The sequence below is a fragment of the Tachysurus fulvidraco genome, chromosome 24 (genome assembly GCF_022655615.1).
Source record: "Tachysurus fulvidraco isolate hzauxx_2018 chromosome 24, HZAU_PFXX_2.0, whole genome shotgun sequence".
Lineage (NCBI taxonomy): Eukaryota > Metazoa > Chordata > Actinopteri > Siluriformes > Bagridae > Tachysurus > Tachysurus fulvidraco.
Window position 1 is genome coordinate 16,021,814 of NC_062541.1, and position 22,744 is coordinate 16,044,557.

Sequence of the window (22,744 nt, forward strand, 5' to 3'; positions counted from 1 at the left end):
TTATATTAGAATCATATAACTCATATAGCTCAACACTATTACAATATCTGGCCTACCCCCATATGTCCTACAACATCAATTGTAATAGTTCATATAATAAGAGCACATATCAGGATTTTTTCCAACAGACGTCTACCGGAGAAGACGTAGGCCTGTTTGATGTCAGGAAAACAGCAGGACTTTAGAAGAAAAAGCTCTTAATATTAATAGGACTTTGTGTTTCTTTGAATACTTCTCAAATGTGTATAAATGAAAAGAATTACCAGATCTTGTCTCCGGAGTGGAGCAGCTTTGAAGTGTCGAGATTGTCAGGTGAGAAGTCGTTTTGAAATGACAGCAAGTTTGGGACCTGATGAAAGTCAAACGTATGAGAGACAGAATGCTATCTTAGCTTTTGGAAATAATATAGACATAATGCTCTCTCTCTCTCTCTCTCTCTCTCTCTCTCTCACTCTCTTTGAAACTTTTCTTTGTTGTTTTTTTGTGCCACAGACCCATAATAAAACTGACGGTAAAACGTCTTGCCTTTCGGATGCAGCGTGTACGCTATTTAATCCACTCATTTAAAAAAAATGGGTACAACAGTTAATAGGAACAAAAACGGTGCGTACCTGTTTTACAAAACTAGTAGCTATTTTCGGAATAGGAATCTTGTCCCACCAAACAATCAGGATTCTGCAATCAAAAGATTTACACAATGTAATTTAAACTGTAAATATGCTGTTTATATCCCCGCTTTAATACTAACATCCAACTAACTGTAAAAACTGTAAATAAAATATCTAAAGGAAATAAAATGGAAGCCTTCTTACTTGTTGCATAAATAGTAGGTGATAAAAATGCTGATGATCAGAGCTATACATATTGAAGAAATTATACTGACATACGTGTCCTCTAGTGACAAGTGTTTTTGGATTGTGTAGGAAACTCTTCCACAATCCCACTAAAGGATGTGTCCTAGTTTGCACGGGATAGTTTTGAAAACACAAGATCAACAATTAGAGTTGCTCTTACTGTACCTTGAATGCAGGTATTGTTCGAAGTCCCTCGGTCTTCTAATAAAGGTTCTGCTTCAAGTTCTTCTACCTATTCTATTGGTTGAATCTTTAGATGAAGGAGACAGACTTAGACCTTTTTGTCTTTTCAGGATCCTCACAATGGGAGGCCTTGTTTTTATTAAAAGTGTAATACAAATAGATGTGTGTAATATATGTAATGTAAAAGAAAAGAAAATTACAAACAAAATCTCCTTCAAATAGTCAAACAATTCTAGCGTAAGTAGAAATAAGTAAAATACAAAAATAAAACAAACCAAGAAACACTCTCCAAGTGTAAGCCTGAGTTTTTTCTCCTGATGCACTATCTATAAGCAATAACTTAGTATAACACACAGAGCTTGCTTCACGGTGAATGCACACCGATAACTGGTTCTAAAACCCTATTTATACCATTTATTAGTATGAACTCATAACGTCATTCTGACTCTGTCAGCATACCATCAGGTCTCTCATGATCTCATGCTTCTGCAAAACATCCTGAGAAGTCTCCTAGGCTGCACGTCTGACTGTGTGTTCTTATTCTGCTGACACAGAGCTGCTGACACAAAGCCTTGTGATGTCCTTTTAAGCTTTCACTGTTACTCTGTCTTAATATCTAAACATACTAATGAAAATTATATAATTTCTTAATCACATAATGGTTACATAAATTCATATAAAGGTAAATGAAACTTGTCATTCTATAAAATGAAAAAGAAAATTCATAACAATTCTATAATCTTCTTTCAGCAAGAAGATGGGTCTTGATCCAACTGTCTAGGTACAGTGTCTGTTCCTCTTTGGGTTGAATCAGCTTCCTTCTAGATATTTTTCTTTAAAGTTTTAATCAGATATATTCAATTTCTTTGTGTCATATAACAATTTCCCCATTTCTTTTAGTTTATTTTCCACAGCTTCCTCTCTCTGTCTTTGTTGTCTTATTTCTTTTCTCTCTTTTTGCTGCATTAATTTCACTTTGTTTCTTTATAGTATTGGATGAGATTGTCACATAAGGATAACCATGTGCACTTTGTATGGCAGTTACACGTGATATGGCAGTTATTCCACTCCTAACATTTCTATTCACAATATGAGGGGAATTATTAGCTTGACATAGTTCTTTAGAGATGAGGCTGAGGACACAGAATGATGTAATACAGTCAATTGTTTTATTTAGTAAATGGGATCATATTTTTAATTGAAATAAAAAAAGACTTACGTGTAGAAAACCTATATGGATCACTGTAGTCACTGCATCTGTCATTTAAGAGAGATTGTATTCTTGCCATCACAATATAGTTGGAATTTGACTCAAGGTTTCTGCCTACAAGCTCGTACTTAAACTGGCCTTTTGTTGGTACGATCACCTGTATGAAGAAACAAAAAATAGCTGCAAATGTAAAGTTCAGTTATTTACTTTTTCACTATTATGCGTACTGACATACAGCTCAATTACATTTTTTCTCGTCCCTTTGCTTCCTTCGATGTAGTAAGTGAGCTCCGCAATCAGGTCATCAGAGTCATTATAAGCTGTGTCCCAAGCAATGAGAAAGTTTCCATTCTTTGTTTCCTTGACTGTCCTTATGACAGGTTTTTTAGGTTTAACTGTTTAAAAGAAATGAATTCATGAACTGGCAATAAGTTCAATTATAAATGCTACAAATATAACAGTAACAGATAAATGTGTTGTATATAACAGTATACAATATGATCTAGTTACTGAGCTACTGTCAATAAATTCTCTTCAACACATAAGAATTGCTTGGGATCATTTTGATCCTTCTTATAAATACAGGGAACTGACATTACTAACATGACAAGATGGGGCACATGTGAGAACACAAGCTGTGGCCAATGATAAAATAAGATGTTGTTAAGATAAGATGTGACTATTGTGGACCACAAAACACCAAACACAGATGAGACGCAGCCATGTTAATTACTTAAATAATTTAAACACCTCTTTCATTCTCAGACGCTGCAAAAATAAAGTGTGATCATCTCTTAAGGTTAAATTTAAACCATAAACCATTCAGTTAGATGTTGTGCCTACTTACTGTTTTCTGTAGTACCGAAGTTTGTAGTGAACAGTAGGCTTTTGTTTCTCAACACATTAACCGTGTATTCCTCTCCCAAAACAAAGCCAGAGTTCACATGCACTGTGCATTCACATGAGCTGGATTTAAGTTGCTGTAAATCGCAAGTAAATCTTCTGTAAAACAGCAAGGAACAGCAATCTGAACAGATGTGCCAGTTGAGAAAACGTTCATTTTACATATTTTTGGACGTTGTTGTTAATTTAGGGTCTACTGATGTACTCACGCGTTAAATACAGTCACATTGAGACTGTACTCGGGGCAGAGGAGCTGTTGGTCTGAAGTCAAACTACACATCATCTCTGTTATGTAATCATTAAGGCACTCCAGATCCATCTTAGGCTCTGAAAATATAGATTTAAGTTGTCAGTGTATTTAAAGTTCTAACTGACAGACAATAAATTACCAGAGGCTTCAAAAACAATGATAATAATAATAATAATAATAATAATAATAATAATAATAATAATAATAATAATAATAATACATTTTATTTAAAGGCGCCTTTCTAACACTCAAGGTCACCGTACAAAAGAAGAAGAAAAACAACAAAAAATATAGTTATACAATACTTACATAGAAAAAAAAAAAAAAAAAAAAAAAATTGGACCAACATTACAAATCATGATCTAGAATATGCTAAACTAAACAGATGAGTTTTAAGCTGAGATTTAAATGATGAAAGAGAATCAATATTACGGAGCTCAGATGGAAGTGAGTTCCAGAGCTGAGGTGCAGAGTAACTGAAAGCTCTGTTCCCCATCGTTACAAGACGGAAAGAGGGAACAATGAAATGAGTGGAAGAAGAAGACCTAAGAGAGTTGGTTTTGGAGTATGAAGAAGATCAAGAAGATATGAAGGTGCAAGATTGTGGATAGCTTTAAATGTTAGAAGAAGAATTTTATACTTGATACGAAAATTAATGGGAAGCCAGTGTAGCTGTTCCAGAACAGGTGTAATATGATGGATAGAGGGAGTACGAGTGATAATACGGGCAGAAGAGTTTTGAACGAGTTGTAGCTTATGAAGGGTTTTGTGAGGAAGCCCAATGAGAAGAGAATTACAGTAGTCAAGCCGGGAGGTTACTAGACTGTGAATAAGAGTGGTGGTAGATTGAGTGGTGAGAAAGGAACGAAGCCTATTGATATTTCGAAGGTGAAAGTATGCAGCCCGAGTAACATTATTTACATGTGAGGTAAAAGAAAGGGTACTATCAAAGATGACACCAAGACTCTTAACCTGAGATGAGGGAGCTATGAGAGAATCATCAATGGAAATAAGAAAATTCGAAAATTTGTTAAGCACAGTTTTTGTGCCTATGAGGAGAAATTCTGTTTTATTGCTATTTAGTTTAAGAAAATTTGCTGAAAACCATGATTTTATGTCAATGAGACAATCAGAAAGAGCAGATGGAGGGAGTTTGGAATGTGGTTTTGTGGAAAGGTAGAGCTGGGTGTCATCCGCATAGCAATGAAACTTAACCTGATGTTTATGAAAAATATGACCAAGGGGTAAAGGGTAAGTAATAAATAACAAAGGGCCAAGAACAGAGCCCTGGGGAACACCAGAGGTAACGGAAACTACAGAAGAGGTGAATGATTTTAGTTGAACAAACTGTGTGCGATCAGAGAGATATGAATGAAACCATTTCAGAGGCGTGTTGGTGATGCCAATAGTGGAAAGCCTGTCTAAAAGAATATCGTGGGAAATTGTAGCAAAAGCTGCACTCAGATCAAGGAGAAGGAGGATGGATAGTAAACCAGAATCAGCTGCTATAAGCAAATCGTTTGTGACTTTTAATAGAGCTGTTTCAGTGCTATGAAATGGGCGAAAACCAGATTGGAATTGTTCATATAGATTATTGCCAGACAAGTGGATATGAAGTTGAGCAGCAACAACTTTTTCCAAAATTTTAGAAATGAAAGGAAGATTAGAAATAGGACGAAAATGATTAAGGTTGTTGGTGTCCAAACCTGGTTTCTTTAGAATTGGAGTTACAGCAGCTGTTTTGAAAAGAGAAGGAACAGCCCCAGTGGTAAGGGAAGAATAAATAATATCCATAATAAACTGGGACAGAGAGGAAGCAGTAGCCTTAACAAGGACAGTTGGTAAAGGATCAAGAACACAGGTTGAAGATTTAGATTGATGAATAAGTTTTAAGATATCATCAATTGTGGGCAGAATAAACTCAGAGAACAATTGTGTAGGAACAGGTAGAACTGAGACACATGGAGTAGAAACAGGAGTGGCCATAAGTTGACGATGAATGCCTTCAATTTTTGAGGTAAAGAATGATGCTAAAGTATTGCAGAAATCAGATGAGTACAAATGAGAGGGAAGTGAGTTGGTGGGTGTTGTAAAATTTTTCAATAAGGAAAAAAGAAGCTTTGAATTCCCTTCATTAGAACCGATTAAGCCAGAATAGTATGTAGATTTAGCTTTAGCAATAGTGTCTTTATAGTGAGACATATGTTCTGAATACATTTCCTTGTGGACAGTAAGGCCAGAGATGAGGCTGAGGACACAGAATGATGTAATACAGTCAATTGTTTTATTTAGTAAATGGGATCATATTTTTAATTGAAATAAAAAAGACTTACGTGTAGAAAACCTATATGGATCACTGTAGTCACTGAATCTGTAATTTAAGTGAGATTGTATTCTTGCCATCACAATATAGTTGGAATTTGACTCAAGGTTTCTGCCTACAAGCTCATGCTGGCCTTTTGTTGTTATGATCACCTGTATGAAGAAACAAAAAATAGCTGCAAATGTAAAGTTCAGTTATTTACGTTTTCACTATTATGCGTACTAACATACAGCTCACTTACTTTTTTTCTCGTCCCTTTGCTTCCTTCGATGTAGTAAGTGAGCTCCGCAATCAGGTCATCAGAGTCATTATAAGCCGTGTCCCAAGCAATGAGAAAGTTTCCATTCTTTGTTTCCTTGACTGTCCTTATGACAGGTTTTTTAGGTTTAACTGTTTAAAAGAAATGAATTCATGAACTGGCAATAAGTTCAATTATAAATGCTACAAATATAACAGTAACAGATAAATGTGTTGTATATAACAGTATACAATATGATCTAGTTACTGAGCTACTGTCAATAAATTCTCTTCAACACATAAGAATTGCTTGGGATCATTTTGATCCTTCTTATAAATACAGGGAACTGACATTACTAACATGACAAGATGGGGCACCTGTGAGAACACAAGCTGTGGCCAATGATAAAATAAGATGTTGTTAAGATAAGATGTGACTATTGTGGACCACAAAACACCAAACACAGATGAGACGCAGCCGTGTTAATTACTTAAATAATTTAAACACCTCTTTCATTCTCAGACGCTGCAAAAATAAAGTGTGATCATCTCTTAAGGTTAAATTTAAACCATAAACAATTCAGTTAGATGTTGTGCCTACTTACTGGTTTCTGTAGTACCGAAGTTTGTAGTGAACAGTGGGCTTTTGTTTCTCAACACATTAACCTTGTATTCCTCTCCCAAAACAAAGCCAGAGTTCACATGCACTGTGCATTCACATGAGCTGGATTTAAGTTGCTGTAAATCGCAAGTAAATCTTCTGTAAAACAGCAAGGAACAGCAATCTGAACAGATGTGCCAGTTGAGAAAACGTTCATTTTACATATTTTTGGACGTTGTTGTTAATTTAGGGTCTACTGATGTACTCACGCGTTAAATACAGTCACATTGAGACTGTACTCGGGGCAGAGGAGCTGTTGGTCTGAAGTCAAACTACACATCATCTCTGTTATGTAATCATTAAGGCACTCCAGATCCATCTTAGGCTCTGAAAATATATAGATTTAAGTTGTCAGTGTATTTAAAGTTCTAACTGACAGACAATAAATTACCAGAGGCTTCAAAAACAATGCACAAACTTGCCTGAACTTGTATAGTTTCCAGAAGATTCAGTAAAGTTAAAACTGATCACAAGGCCTATCTGCAGGATGAGGATTATGGCACCCACCCTAATAGGCTGCATGAAATGAAAGTAAACAACAAAAACAGATTATTGTTTATTTAACTATTTAAATGGACTTTTAAAAAAGGAAATAAATAATAATAACATTATAAGATTCAGGGCAAACAGATAGGAATATATATTAATAAAACACACACGCACGCACGCGCGCGCACGCACACACGCACACACGCACACACACACACACACACACATATATATATATATATATATGGGCGTAAATCCCGCGGGGGGACGGAGGGGACATCCGAGGGTTGTCCCCCACATCCGAGGATCACCCCCCCCCCCCCCATTAAAAAAATATATATATCGCACTCTCTATTGTGAAACATATATGTATGTATACTTTAATAATTGTTTAAGTAGAAAAAAAAACCGCAGAAACTGCTGGGTGTGTGTTTACGGTGTGTGTGTTCACTGCTGTGTCTGTCTTCACTGCTGTGTGTGTGTATATATATTTCACAATAACAGTCATGTTTATATTTTATTGTATGTTGATGGCTTAACTGTAAACAACACAAACAATGCAATAAATAGTTTTGAAGAAAAATCTGCTTTGTCATAGAACCTGAGAAAAACTTTGAAAATAACCATAATGACACAGTCTATATGCTATAATAATAATAATAATGATAAAAGGAAAGTTTTTCACTGTGAGGACATGTCTTTATAAGTACAATTAGACTATATTATTTGTGTCCCCTTCAAAAATTGCTCATGAGAAATTTAATATTTATTGCCCCCCCTCCCCCCCACTGTACTATGAAATTTACGCCCATTAATCTTTCTAGGAACTTCTACAGAGATATAAAGGCTTTTACGCGCTTCACAAACTCACCGGTGCGTAAAATGATTTCCAGGTTATTCCTCTCATCTCATCTGTCGGTTTTCTTCGTCCACATAACACGTTTTCTGTTTTAACCGTGTTTACTTTCCATCGCGTTGATGGCACTGAAGGCGCGTTTGGGAACAACCAGAACCTCACTTCTTCATTGCGGGACTGGGCAGAGTGGGTGTGTTTTTACTGGAACAACTGAGCAACAGTCGTTCTGTGGAAAAGCGTAAGAACGCTTCACACCCCTAAGCACACCCCCTCCCCCCAGCCCCCACCAACCCACACACACACACACACACACACACACACACACACACACACACACACACACAGTCATTTCAGTACAATAAGAAATTACACTCGAGGATTGCGAGGGGCTCTCATGTTTTGAAGACATCTACAACCACCCCCTTAACAAAAAAATATAAAAAAATGGGGGAGTAAGGATCACTGACCGCAATTTAACCAAATACAAAGAATTTGTTTTGTTTCCATTTATTAATTTGTGTGTGACAGAGAGAGAGAGAGAGAGAGAGAGAGAGAGAGAGAGAGAGAGAGAGAGAGAGAGAGAGAGATTGATTATGACTGGTGTTGTTTATTGTAAGTGTTTGTTACCTTTTTGGACTCCTTTATCATTTGTAATGTTTCTCCCATATAAAACAGTTCAGCACAAGCCCAGACACTTTTAGGGTCATGATTGAGGACAATGTCCCATCCAGAGACAAGCTGTTTCGTGAGCTTTTGTTCAAACCGACAAAAGAAAATACCCTCACTAATGAATGTTTTTTTTAATTGGTTGTTGTGTTAAATCTTACCCAGAAAGTGCTATTTTCTGTTTGGCTATTGTGTAGCCTCTTTTTTCTGTTATGTAAGTGTCAGGATCGACTAAGAACTGAGACGATTCCTTGATTCCTGCCCGGTTCCATAGAGACAGCAGTGCGGACTGATACATTTTGGGCGCTGCGGCTTATTAAATATATGATAAATAGTCAAAAAGGTTTTCTGCGTGACAAATACGATGTGTGGTGGGAGAGCATGACAAAAGACCGACATGAGGGACTGTCACTCTCAATGCGTGACACATAACAGCCCTGTTAATGGAAGAGAAAAGTCCATATGAGTCTTTATCACTAGTCTATACTTAATAGAAGAGGAAAGTCCGTTTCAAGTCAAGTCAAGTCAAGAAGCTTTTATTGTCATTACAACCATATATAGCTGTTGCAGTACACAGTGATATGATACGTTTCTCCAGGATCAGGGTGCTACATAACACAAAGACATAGACATAATGCTTGCTCTCTCTCTCTTTGAAACTTTTCTTTGTTGGTTTTTTGTGCCACAGATCATAATTAAACTGACGGTAAAACGTCTTGCCTTTCGGATGCGGCGTGTACGCTATTTAATCCACTCATTTAAAAAAAATGGGTACAACAGTTAATAGGAACAAAAACGCTGCCTACCTGTTTTACAAAACTAGTAGCTATTTTCGGAGTAGGAATCTTGTCCCACCAAACAATCAGGATTCTGCAATCAAAAGATTTACACAATGTAATTTAAACTGTAAATATGCTGTTTATATTCCCACTTTAATACTAACATCCAACTAACTGTAAAAACTGTAAATAAAATATCTAAAGGAAATAAAATGGAAGCATTCTTACTTGCTGCATAAATAGTAGGTGATAAAAATGTTGATGATCAGAGTTATACATATTGAAGAAATTATACTGACATGCATGTCCTCTAGTGACACTTGTTTTCGGATTGTGTAGGAAACCCTTCCACAACCCCACTAAAGGATGTGTTCTAGTTTGCACGGGTTAGTTTTGGAAACACAAGATCAACAATTAGAGTTGCTCTTACTGTACCTTGATATATCGTTCGAAGTCCCTCTGTCTTCTAACAAAGGTTCTGCTGCTAGTTCTTCTACCTATTTTATTGATTGAATCTTTAGATGAAGGACACAGACTTAGACCTTTTTGTCTTTTCAGGATCCTCACAATGGGAGGCCTTGTTTTTATTAAAAGTAGTGTAATACAAATAGATGTGTGTAATATATGTAATGTAAAAGAAAAGAAAATTACAAACAAAATCTCCTTTAAATAGTTCAAATCATTCTGCCTCTGTCAGCATACCGTCAGGTCTCTCATGATCTCCTGCTTCTGCAAAACATCCTGAGAAGTCTCCTAGGCTGCACGTCTGACTGTGTGTTCTTATTCTGCTGACAAAAAGCCTTGTGATGTCCTTTTAAGCTTTCACTGTTACTCTCTGTCTTAATATCTAAACATACTAATGAAAATTATATAATTTCTTAATCACATAATGGTTGCATAAATTCATATAAAGGTAAATGAAACTTGTCATTCTATAAAATGAAAGAGAAAATTCATAACAATTCTATAATCTTGATCCAACTGTCTGGGTACAGTGTCTGTTCCTCTTTGGGTTGAATCAGCTTCCTTCTAGATCTTTTTCTTTACAGTTTTAATAAGATATATTCAATTTCTTTATGTCATATAACAATTTCCCCATTTCTTTTAGTTTATTTTCCACATCTTCCTTTTTCCTCACTCTCTGTCTTTGTTGTCTCTTATTTCTTTTCTCTCTTTTTGCTGCATTAATTTCACTTTGTTTCTTTATAGTATTGGATGAGATTGTCACAAAAGGATAACCATGTGCACTTTGTATGGCAGTTACTCCACTCCTAACATTTCTATTCACAATATGAGGGGAATTATTAGCTTGACCTAGTCCTGAGGCTGAGGACACAGAAGGATGTAATACAGTCAATTGTTTTTTTTAGTAAATGGGATCATATTTTTAATTGAAATAAAAAAAGACTTACGTGTAGAAAACCTATATGGATCACTGTAGTCACTGAATCTGTCATTTAAGAGAGATTGTATTTTTGCCATCACAATACAGTTGGAATTTGACTCAAGGTTTCTGCCTACAAGCTCATACTGGTCTTTTGTTGGTACGATCACCTGTATGAAGAAACAAAAAATAACTGCAAATGTAAAGTTCAGTTATTTACTTTTTCACTATTATGCGAACTGACGTACAGCTCACTTACATTTTTTCTCGTCCCTTTGCTTCCTTCGATGTAGTAAGTGAGCTCCGTATTCAGGTCATCGCTGAATACAGGCTTTAATCCTATAAATCGTGTCCAAAGCAATGAGAAAGTTTCCATTCTTTGTTTCCTTGACTGTCATTATGACAGGTTTTGTAGGTTTAAGTGTTTAAAAGAAATGAATTCATGAATTGGCAATAAGTTCAATTATAAAAGCTACAAATATAACAGTAAAAGATGGGGCACATGTTAGAACATAATGTGGCTAATGTTAACACAAGCTGTGGCCAATGATAAAATAAGATGTTGTTAAGATGCGACTATTGTGGACCACAAAACACCAAACACAGATGAGACGCAGCCGTGTTAATTGCTTAAATAATTTAAACACATTTTTCATTCTCAGACACTGCAAAAATAAAGTGTAATCATCGCTTAAGATTACATTTAAACCATAAACCATTCAGTTACATGTTGTGCCTACTTACTGTTTTCTGTAGTACCGAAGTTTGTAGTGAACAGTAGGTTTTCTTTTCTCAACACCTTAAACGTGTATTCTTCTCCCAAAACAAAGCCAGAGTCCACATGCACTGTGCATTCACATGAGCTGGAAATACGTTGCTTTAAATCACAAGTAAATCTTTGAAGTGTTCTTCTGTAAAACAGTAAGGAACAGAAGGAACAGCAAACTGAACAGATGTGCCAGTTAAGAAAACGTTCATTTTACATATTTTTGGACGTTGTTGTTCATTTAGGGTCTACTGATGTACTCACGCGTTAAATAGAGACACATTGTACTCGGGGCAGATGAGCTGTTGGTCTGAAGTCAAACTACACATCATATCTGTTATGTAATCATTAAGGCACTCCATATCCATCTTAGGCTCTGAAAATATAGATTTAAGTTGTCAGTGTATTTAAAGTTCTAACTGACAGACAATAATTTACCAGAGGCTTCAAAAACAATGCACAAACTTGCCTGCACTTGTATAGTTTCCAGAATATTCAGTAAAGTTAAAATTGATCACAAGGCATAGCTGCAGGATGAGGATTATGGCACCCACCCTAATAGGCTGCATGAAATGAAAGTAAACAGATTATTGTTTATTTAACTATTTAAATGGACTTAAAAATAAAAGAAATAAATAATCATAACAACATAAGATTCAGGGCTAACAGATAGGAATATATATATTAATAAAAAATCCATCCATCCATCCATAAAATAATGCCCACGCATCGTATTGATGTCGTTTGAATTTATTTACACTCTCTCACTTGCTCTCTCTTGAGACACCGTGAAAACTATAAAAAATATAAACATATAACATTCAAATACACATCTCACAATCATAATACATTTACATTTACATTTACAGCATTTGGCAGACGCCCTTATCCAGAGCGACGTACATAAGTGCTTAAATCTCTAACATTGAATACATTAATGCTGGTTCACTAGGTTACATACTTAAGATACCATGAGTTTAAAACATTTTTCAAAGTTACAATGAAAAAGTGTCAAAGGTTTTTTTTTTTTGTTTTTTTTTTAAATGCAAAAGATAAAGAAAGAAGTGCTAGTTGAAGTGTTTCCTGAATAAGTAGGTCTTCAACCGCTGCTTGAAAATAGCCAGTGTCTCAGCTGTCCGGACCTCTAGGGGTAGTTCATTCCACCACCTTGGTGCCAGAACAGAGAAGAGTCTTGTAGTAGACTTGCCTCTTACCCTGAGAGATGGTGGAACCAGTCGAGCAGTGCTGGTAGATCGGAGGTTGCGGGGTGCAGTGCGAGGAATGATGAGGGCTTTGAGGTAAGAGGGAGCTGGTCCATTTTTGGCTTTGTAGGCCAACAGCAGTGTTTTGAATGGGATGCGTGCAGCTACCGGAAGCCAGTGGAGGGATCGCAGCAGCGGGGTGGTATGCGAGAACTTTGGCAAGTTGAAAACAAGCCGGGCAGCTGCATTTTGGATCATTTGCAGAGGACGGATTGCGTCCATAGGTAGACCTGCCAGCATTGTGCTGCAGTGATCCAGTCTAGAAATGACAAGAGACTGAACAAGTACCTGAGCAGTCTGTATGGACAAAAATGGCCGAATCCTTCTAATGTTGTAGAGAAGAAACCGACATGAGCGAGTCACATTAGCAACATGAGAGGAAAAGGACAGTTGATTGTCCATGGTTACCCCAAGGTTGCGAGCTGTGGCTGAAGGGGAGATCAGATCGTTGTGCAAGGATATGGCAAGATCATGACCTGGGGATGAATCACCTGGGATGAACAGCAGTTCAGTTTTGCTAGGATTGAGCTTTAACTGATGAGCAGTCATCCATGATGAAATTTCTGCCAGACATGCTGTAATACAGAGTGAGTATACAGGGAGAAAAGAAGAGGACAAAGTACTGAGCCCTGTGGGACGCCAGTGGAGAGTCTGCGTGGAGCAGATGTCACTCCCCTCCATGTTACCTGATATGAGCGTCCTTCCAGGTAGGAGGCAAACCATTCCCAAGCTGATCTGCAAATCCCAAGATTCTTGAGGGTGGACAAAACAGTCTAGTGATTGACCGTATCAAACGCTGCTGAAAGGTCAAGGAGGATAAGGACGGATGACAGTTTGGCTGATCTAGCAGTATGTAGCTTCTCAGAGACATCCAAAAGGGCTGTCTCTGTAGAGTGAGCTGCTTTAAAGCCAGACTGTTTGGGATCTTGGAGGTTGTTCTGTGAGAGATAGACAGACAGTTGATTATAGACAATGTGTTCAAGAATTTTTGATAGAAATGAGAGAAGTGATACCGGTCTGTAGTTACTGATGTCTGATGGATCCAGAGCAGGTTTCTTCAGGATGGGAATAACCCTTGCTCTCTTGTAGGTAGTTGGTACCTGACCAGATGCTATGGATCTATTGACGATAGTGGAAATGAAGGGCAAGAGGTCTTGTGAGATGGTCTGGAGAATAGTGGCAGGGAGTGGATCCAATGGGCAGGTGGTAGGATTGCAGGACTGGATGAGTTGTAAAATCTCTTCTGCTGCCACAGTTGAGAAATGTGACAACGAAGGTGTAGGGGAATGCATACTCTGAGATGTAAGTGCAGTCGGGGCTGAAGTGAAGGTCCGGCAGATTTCCTCAATCTTCTCCTGGTAGAAAGAAGCAAAGTCTTCTGCAGTCAGGGAGGATGAAGAAGGTGGAGCCGGGGGGTTGAGCAGAGAAGAGATGATGTTGTGGAATTTCCAAGGGTCATGTGAGGAAGCTTCAAGCTTTTCCTTGTAGAAGGAAGTCTTGGCAGTCACATCTGAGGAGAACTTGACAAGAAGTGTTCTGTAAAAATCAAGATCTGCATCAAGTTCTGATTTCTTCCACTTTCTCTCTGATGATCTTAGCTCTCTTCGATTGTTGTGCAGCACATCTGAAAGCCAAGTTGAGTGTGAGGAAGAAAGAGTTGAGAAGAGACAGAAGGGAAGAAGAATGTAGCTTGTCAGAGGGGAGGTTGAAGTCACCAAGCACTGTCAGGGGGGAGCTATCAGAAGGGAAAGCACTAAGCAGTGAGTCCATTTCTTCCAGGAAGTCTCCTAGGGGACCAGGACATCCACAAACTACAATCCATTCATAATTAGTCCCAATCATGACATTACAATGCACAATACACTTATATACAACTTATATATATAATACATCCTACATAACAGCACATGAACAACATTATAATATTTGACATGCTATTAACAGTTACCGTGTGTGCCTTTTTGAACCACTTGCAGATAAATGGTAGTCATTTATGTCAGCATGTTAACGTGTCCATGTCATTGCTACGCTCTGACCCATAATTCCATAGTCCTGCGCAACACTGGCATCACGTGGTTTTAAATAAACATGCACATACACATTCTCTGAACATTACATATTACATTTTTAACCTTCTGTTTAAATTTTCATACATTGAAATTAACTTGTATTAATAACAAAGAACAGTTAAACTTTCTTGCAGACATTTACACTCCCACCAATTACTTTGATTTATGAGAACTTTATGCACAGGTTTGAATAAAGCTAGTAATTCCAGAACCACATACCAGAAACAGTTATTTATCGAACCCTTACATATATTTAACGTTTCAAATATTCTATAATATGGGTGAGTGTTTAAAATATTTCTAATGAAACACAATTTAGTTGTTTTCTATGAGTACAACTAACTTATAGATAGGACGTTCCAGAATGGAAAGGTTATTGTATCTTTTACCCTCTTTACCTAACTTTCTATCTCCTATTTGTATTGTGACCTTTCGCACCAATCCATCTTCATCTTTACAAACATCAATCACTCTTCCAAGCCTCCATTCATTGCGTGGAATCTCTTCCTTGTTGACAATAACAATATCTCCAATCCTCACATTCTATTTTTGAGAATGCCAGAGTTGTCTGAGGGTGATATTTGCAAGATATTCTCTCCTCCATCTACACCAGAATTGCTCTGCAAGATATTGTACCCTGCACCACCTTTTCTTGACATACATATCTTCTGCTACAAATTTTCCTGGTGGAGGCAGCGGCACAGAAGCTTTTATAGTAAGCAAATGGTTTAGGGTAAGGGGCCCTAGAGTGTGTTGATGGTCAGTGGATGGCTGTTGATAATTGACATGGCTTCGTAGAAGAATGTTCTTAAAGAAGCATCATCTAATCTGCCAGCACTTTGCAATAAGACCCAGCTTAGAACACTCCTAAAGGTCCTGATCTGCCTTTCCCAAATACCACTCATATGACTGGCATGGGGCACATTCACTGTGAAGTCGCATTGTTTTTGGGCTAGTTAAGCAATCTGTCTGTCTTTATCTACTTCCTTTAGTGCTCTTGACAGTTAATTTTTTGCCCCGACAAAATTTGAGCCTTGATCAGACCTGATTTCTCTCACAGCTCCACGAATAGCTATAAAACACCATAGGGCATCAGTTGTCAAGTCATCCAACATTTCAACGTGGACTGCTCTGGAGGAAAGACAGGTGAATATGAGACCATACCTCTTTTGCTCTTTGCGACCTTGTTTGGTGTGAAATGGCCCAAAACAATCGATTCCACAGTATGAAAAGGGTGGTGATGGTTCAGTACGATTGATAGGTAGATCCGCCATCCTTTGTGTTTCTGTTGGCCTGCGAGCTCTCCTGCAGGAAACACACTGTTTTATGTAGTTGGCTACAACTTTGCTGCCACCAATGACCCAGTAACCATTGGCTCTCAGATCATTGAGGGTCTGCCCTCTGCCTTGATGCTGATTTTTATCGTGGCAGTAACCCAGGATTAAATGATGCTTCAAGTCCAGAGGTAAGTTAGCTTTTTTCAGTCTCCCTCCCACCCTAAGGACACCATCTTGTAGCACTGGGTCAAGCTGGAACAATGGATGGTTATTTGGCAGTTTGTCATGGCCCAGTATTTCCTTTATGAAGGCATCCCTTTGTGCTAATTTTATGAGTACAATGCTGGCTTTCCTCAAGTCTTCAACATTTATGGGCTTTGGTATTTTGTCTCTTTTTGCTAGTATCTGAGTCCGCACAACCACATTTAATGCTGTATGCCATTTTGAGAAACAATTAAATCTCTCCAAAAAATTGTCCTCTTGTACTACTTTAGTTAGCAGGACCTGTGTTTTGATTTCAGGATCTCCCAACAAGATCTCCCACAAGAACTTTGGTCCAGTAAGCCAGTCTGAATTAATCAACTCTGAAACACTGAGGCCTCTAGATGCTTAATCCGCTGGATTTTGGACTGTATCGATGTAGTTCCACTGTGCAGGGTCTGATGCTCCTCTGATTCTTTGGACACGATTGGCAACGAAAACATGGAACCTTTGGGCATCGTTATTGATGTAACCTAAGACTACTTTAGAATCAGTCCAAAAATATTCTTGGTCAATTTTGAGCTCCAGTTTTTCTCTTAACATACTACTGACGGCTGAGGAGACCACTGCAGCTGTTAACTCGAGTCTAGGTATGGTAACAACCTTTGTGGGTGCAACCCTTGCTTTACCTATGACTAAAGAGCAGTGCACCTTGTCTTCACTGAGCAATCGTATATATATGTGCACTGACCGTCTGCACTCTTTCCAGATTTTGGGGAATGAAACATCTGGGGATCTGAAGTTTTTCCAGATTCTTTAGATCGTTTAACCAGCTTTCCCATTGGGGTCTTAACTCTCCAGGCAGCGGTTCATCCCATTCAATGCCTTTTTGGCACACATCCTGTAGTACTTTCTTTCCCTGCAGTAGAAAAGGGGCTAGAAAGCCTAGAGGGTCAAACACAGAAGCTACAGTAGAAAGGATTCCTCGCTGTGTTGCTGGTTTCTCATCCAGAGCAACCTTGAAGGTGAAGGCATCGCTATTCACACTCCACGTTACTCCCAACACAGTCTGGACAGGGAGGTTGTCATGACTGAGGTCCACATCCTGAACTCCACTAGCTCTTTCACTGTCAGGAATTGACTCCAGAACTTCTGTTCTTAGAGAAGAACTTATGAAGATGCAATATTCCTTTAGCACACACATTTTGTGCTTCCATCACAAGGTTGATAGCTGTGTCCACATCTTCTACGCTAGCAAGGCCATTATCAACATAGAAATTCTTCCGTATGAAGTTGGCTGCTGCAGGATACTCCTTTTCATTTTGGCTTGGGAGATACTTCATTCCATAATTTGCACAAGCAGGAGAGGATGTCGCTCCAAAAAGATGGACTTTCTCAGAATTCGTATCCCCATGTTCCCACCAGAGGAACCGTAAGCAATCTCTGTCCTCCTGGCTTACATGGAACCTGTGGAACATCTTCTCAACATCACAGATGACTGCAATTGGGTATATGTGGAATCTGCAAAGCACTCCTGTTAGGCCGTTGGTAAAATCAGGTCCAGATAGCAAATGATCGTTTAGGGCCGTGCCATTATATTTGGCAGAGCAGTCGAACACAACCCTAATTTTGTTTGGATTTCTTGGGTGATAGACACCTTGGTGAGGAATATACCACGTATTTCCTGCCCTGGGTGAGTGTTCAGCTCTCTCTGCATCACCATCCTCAAATACACCTTCCATAAATTTAATGTAGTCTTCCTTGAATTTGGGATCTTTATCAAGTCTTCCTTTCAGATGCTTCAGTCTTAGTAGAGCCAACGGCTTATTCTCTGGAAGCTGGGGGCGTCATAAAAGCTAGGGGCATTTCCTGGTGCCCATCTGCATTTTAGCATATTTTGTCATTCAGTAACTGCATAAACTGCATGTCATCTTGTGATATGCTCTTTTCCCCAGGGCTTGTGTCTTTGAAGTCTAATTCTAGGGCTCTGACGACTTCGCAACCCGTGGTGAGTTGCCAACAATGCGCCATCCAAGGTCCGTCTTAATGGCATATGGCTCATCATCACCTCCTATAATGACCTGTCGTGAAGCCAGTGCCCTGGAGCAGTCATAGCCTATTAATAATCCGACCTTACAATCCATCAACTTTGGAATTTCTTGTGCTATTCTGTTCAGATGGTTCCACCATCTGGCCATTTCAGGGATTGGAATGTGGGAATGCTCAAGAGGGATGAAATCTCTGGTATAGGTAGGTGGCAAGTTGACAAGACTTTGGGAGGAAAACCCCCTAATTCTAAGCCACTAACTCTTTCACTCTGAATAATGAAATCTTTTCCCATCATTGACGTTAGTTTTAGCTTGACAGGCTCTAAACTTGCTCCCACCTCTTCACATACCTCTTGATCTATAAAGGTGTTGCTACTCTGTGTGTCCAATAAATCATACACTAGTATCTCCTTTACAGGAGCTGTGAGTAAAGAAATCCATACAGGCACTATCATAGATGTGCTCCCACAATCACCTCTGTCCACACAACAAGAAAGAGAAGTTGTTTCTTCAGATTGCATAGCATGAGAAGATGTGTCTTCTGTGGTAGAAGAACGGTCTTCGTGCAATGGTGTTGGATGGTGCTTCTTACATATGGCACAAATAGCTTTACTCTTACAGTCCTTCGAGTTGTGTCCTCTCCTAAGACAGCCGAAGCAGAGGTTGTTGTCAAATATGAATCTTTTCTTGTCTTCTTCTGGCTTGTTAGCAAACCTTTGACATTTGTGGATAGAATGGTTTTCTCCACAGCACATGCAAGGAACTGGGTTTGAACCTGAAGGTGGGACATTTACTCTCTTAGTTCCATTTGAGGTTCTTGTGTTGTGTTCTAAAGCACTGTAAGCTTTCATCTCTGTGTTTGACTTATCTGGTGCTTTCACATTTGTGATCAATGCATTAGCTCTTTGTCGTCTTACATCTCTAGCTGGTTTTTCTTCAGGTGACTTCAAAGCACCAAAGGATGTTACAGGGTTACATGCAATTTCTGCTTCTTGTGCCATAAACTCAGCAAACTCCTTGAAATTAGGGTATTCTTCCGTTTTTCTCAACTGCTTTGTCACATGGCGGTTCCAGCGAGAAGTCACCCAGCCTGGAAGTCTGCAACATCTTTTGATTTTCTTCACAGTCATTTAACACCTTTGACATATGGCATAACATTATTGCATGCTGTGAGGAAATCACTGAATTGTCTCAATTTGACTGAGTCCTTAACATTTGAGATATATGAGCCCTCAATTTAACTGAGTCCGTGCACTGTAACTAACAAGCCAAAGCCGTTTTGTTGTGTTTATTCATAGAGCAGTTACTGTAAAGTGATTATTTAATAATTTATTTTGTTACAAAACATTACTTATTTTATATATATTTTTCACAATAAGTCATGTTTATATTTTATTGTATGTTGATGGCTTAACTGTAAACAACACAAACAATGCAATAAATAGTTTTGAAGAAAAATCTGCTTTGTCATAGAACCTGAGAAAAACTTTGAAAATAACCATAATGACACAGTCTATATGCTATAATAATAATGATAAAAGCAAAGTTTTTCACTGTGAGGACATGTCTTTATAAGCACAATTAGACTGTATTATTTGTGTCCCCTTCAAAAATTGCTCATGAGAAAATTGCCCCCCCATACTGTTACATGAAAGTTACGCCCATTAATCTTTCTAGGAACTTCTACAGAGATACAAAGTCTTTTACGCGCTTCACAAACTCACCGGTGCGTAAAATGATTTCCAGGTTATTCCTCTCATCTCATCTGTCGGTTTTCTTCGTCCACATAACACGTTTTCTGTTTTAACCGTGTTTACTTTCCATCGCGTTGATGGCACTGAAGGCGCGTTTGGGAACAACCAGAACCTCACTTCTTCATTGCGGGACTGGGCAGAGTGGGTGTGTTTTTCTGTGGAAAAGAGTAAGAATGCTTCACACCCCTAAACAAACCCCCACACCCCTAAACACACCCCCACCCCCCAGCCCTCCACACACACACACACACAATGTCGAAACTAGAGAGTCATTTCAGTACAATAAGAAATTACTCTCAAGGATTGCGAGGATCTTAATGCAGGGCTCTCAAGATTTGAAGACAGGCAAGCGTGACATCTACAGCCACCCCCTAAAAAATAAATAAATAAATAAATAAATAAATAAATAAATAAATAAATAATGGGGGAGTAAGGATCACTGACCACAATTTAACCAAATGCAAAGAATTTGTTTTGTTTTCATTTATTAATTTGTGTGTGTGTGTGTGTGTGTGTGTGTGTGTGAGAGAGAGAGAGAGAGACAGAGAGAGAGAGAGAGAGAGAGAGAGAGAGAGAGAGAGAGAGAGAGAGAGAGAGAGATTATGACTGGTAAAGTCAAGTCAAGTCAAGTCACCTTTATTGTCACATCACCACAGCACATGTGCCATGGTGAGTGAAATTCTTGGGACCGAGCTCCAGAAATTGCAGAACCATTTACATACAGTATTAAGAAACAGAAATTAGACAATTTACATACAGGTGAAAAATGTGCAAAATGCTGAGTACCAGGTGAAATGTGCAAATGTGGAAAAGATACAATGTGCTCATAGTCAGTACACACCGGCCAGTTGGGATGCGCATGCTCGGAGCACACGGCCTGGGATGCCATCAGGACCCGCAGCCTTGCAGATGTTTACCTGTCGGAAGGATCTGGTTACAACCGCGACAGAGACGGAGAGCGCACTCACATCATCTGCAGCAGCCAAGGGAGCGCTCTCTGTGTGGGCGGGGTTGTGAGCCTCAAAACGTGCACGACTGGTGTTGTTTATTGTAAGTGTTTGTTACCTTTTTGGACTCCTTTATCATTTGTAATGTTGCTCCCATATAAAACAGTTCAGCACAAGCCCAGACATTTTTAGGGTCATAATTGAGGACAATGTCCCGTCCAGAGACAAGCTGTTTCGTGTTGAGGTTTTGTTCAACCCGACCATCGAAAATACCCTCTAATGAATATGTTTTTTTTATTGGTTGTTGTGTTAATTCTTGTGTATATACAATAGTGCTATTTCCTGATTGGCTATTGTATAGCCTGTTTTTTTGATTGGCTGATAAGTGTCAGGCTCGACTAAGAACTCCAGGGGAGACGCGCTTGATTCCTGCCCGGTTCCATAGAGACAGTGGTGCGGCATACTAAATATATGAAAATAGTCAAAAAGTTTTTCTGCATTAGAAATACAATGTGTGGTGGGAGAGCGTGACACTTGACAGCCCTGTTAATAGAGAAAGAGAAAAGTCAATTTGAGTCTATACCACTAGTCTATACTTGAGTCTATACTTGAAAGTCCATTTCAAGTCAAGAAGCTTTTATTGTCATTACAACCATATATAGCTTTTTCAGTACACAGTGAAATGAGACAAGGTTTCTCCAGGATCATGGTGCTACATAACACAAAGACAGAGCTAAAAGAACTTAAGTAAGTTAGTCCTAGATACATACAATAAAGTGCATCTGTGCAACCTGGTATAAACAGTGCAGGACAAGACAAACAAGACAGACAAGACAGTGCAGGACAAAAGACAGTGCAAACAAAAAAATTACAAGACAATACAAAAAAGACAATACAAAAAATACAAAAAAGACACAGCACAAAAGACAATAAACAGAAACAGCGCCGATCAGTGTAAATACTATATGTTCAACAATATTGCATGCAGTAATACTATAATAAACCCAGTTTAATAGCAGCAGGTCCCTTAGATAATGTAAAGAATTATCATTATCATTTTCAAATGACAGAAATGTTAGACAGTGTGTACAAAGAACAAAAAGTGTGCAAAACAGCATGTAAACAGGTTGATGAATGTATATTGGAAGTGTGTGAACTTTAATCTGGTTTGCTTTGCTAATTCAGTTCATATTTAATATCGATATTTCTTTAGTTAATGTGGTTAATATGAAACAAATCGGTTTCACAAAACGAGTGCATATTAAATTTATAAGCGATTTAACTACGTTAGTATTTAAATACAGATAGATCTGTTTGTATCCGGCTTGAGCCACAGGTAACCTTAGCAGAAGCTCTGACTGGCTGGAGACCCTGAAGCAGTGAGGCACAAAGCTCCACCGTTCACTGCAACCATTCTTAAAAATCTAGATTTTCAGATTTACACTGTGAGTGGCATCCCTGAGAAAAAACAACGAAAATGTGTAGTCCTTGAAATGACTACTGGACTGCGGAATCACAATATCACGTGTGACAATTTTTTACCAGCTATGACCTTGGACAAGAACTTCTTAGAAGGAAGCTTACCATGGTGGGCCCAATAAAAAAAATAAAAAAAACCTGAGTTG

At 38.4% G+C, this 22,744-nt stretch overlaps 1 protein-coding gene across 1 annotated transcript; it reads right to left on the reverse strand.

The window, feature by feature from the left end:
* Positions 1-1,131: 1,131 nt before the first annotated feature.
* LOC113660392 lies at positions 1,132-8,181 on the reverse strand. Its single transcript, XM_047807747.1, has 11 exons — positions 7,982-8,181; positions 7,044-7,137; positions 6,831-6,948; positions 6,566-6,720; positions 5,965-6,113; positions 5,734-5,875; positions 3,360-3,477; positions 3,095-3,249; positions 2,494-2,642; positions 2,257-2,404; positions 1,132-2,170 (listed from the first exon to the last, which is right to left on the reverse strand). The coding sequence occupies exons 1-11, from the start codon at positions 8,015-8,017 to the stop codon at positions 2,121-2,123; spliced, it is 1,314 nt and encodes a 437-aa protein (XP_047663703.1). The 5' UTR covers positions 8,018-8,181; the 3' UTR covers positions 1,132-2,120.
* Positions 8,182-22,744: the final 14,563 nt, after the last annotated feature.

Excerpts from the sequence above, each read along its gene's own strand:
- LOC113660392 (XM_047807747.1), bottom strand. The coding sequence starts at position 8,017 with ATGAGAGGAATAACCTGGAAATCATTTTACGCACCG. Across the intron at positions 6,721-6,830 it reads AATGTGACTGTATTTAACGC|AAGATTTACTTGCGATTTAC; the intron begins GTGAGTACATCA and ends GCTGTTTTACAG. Across the intron at positions 6,114-6,565 it reads CTTCGGTACTACAGAAACCA|TTAAACCTAAAAAACCTGTC; the intron begins GTAAGTAGGCAC and ends TCTTTTAAACAG.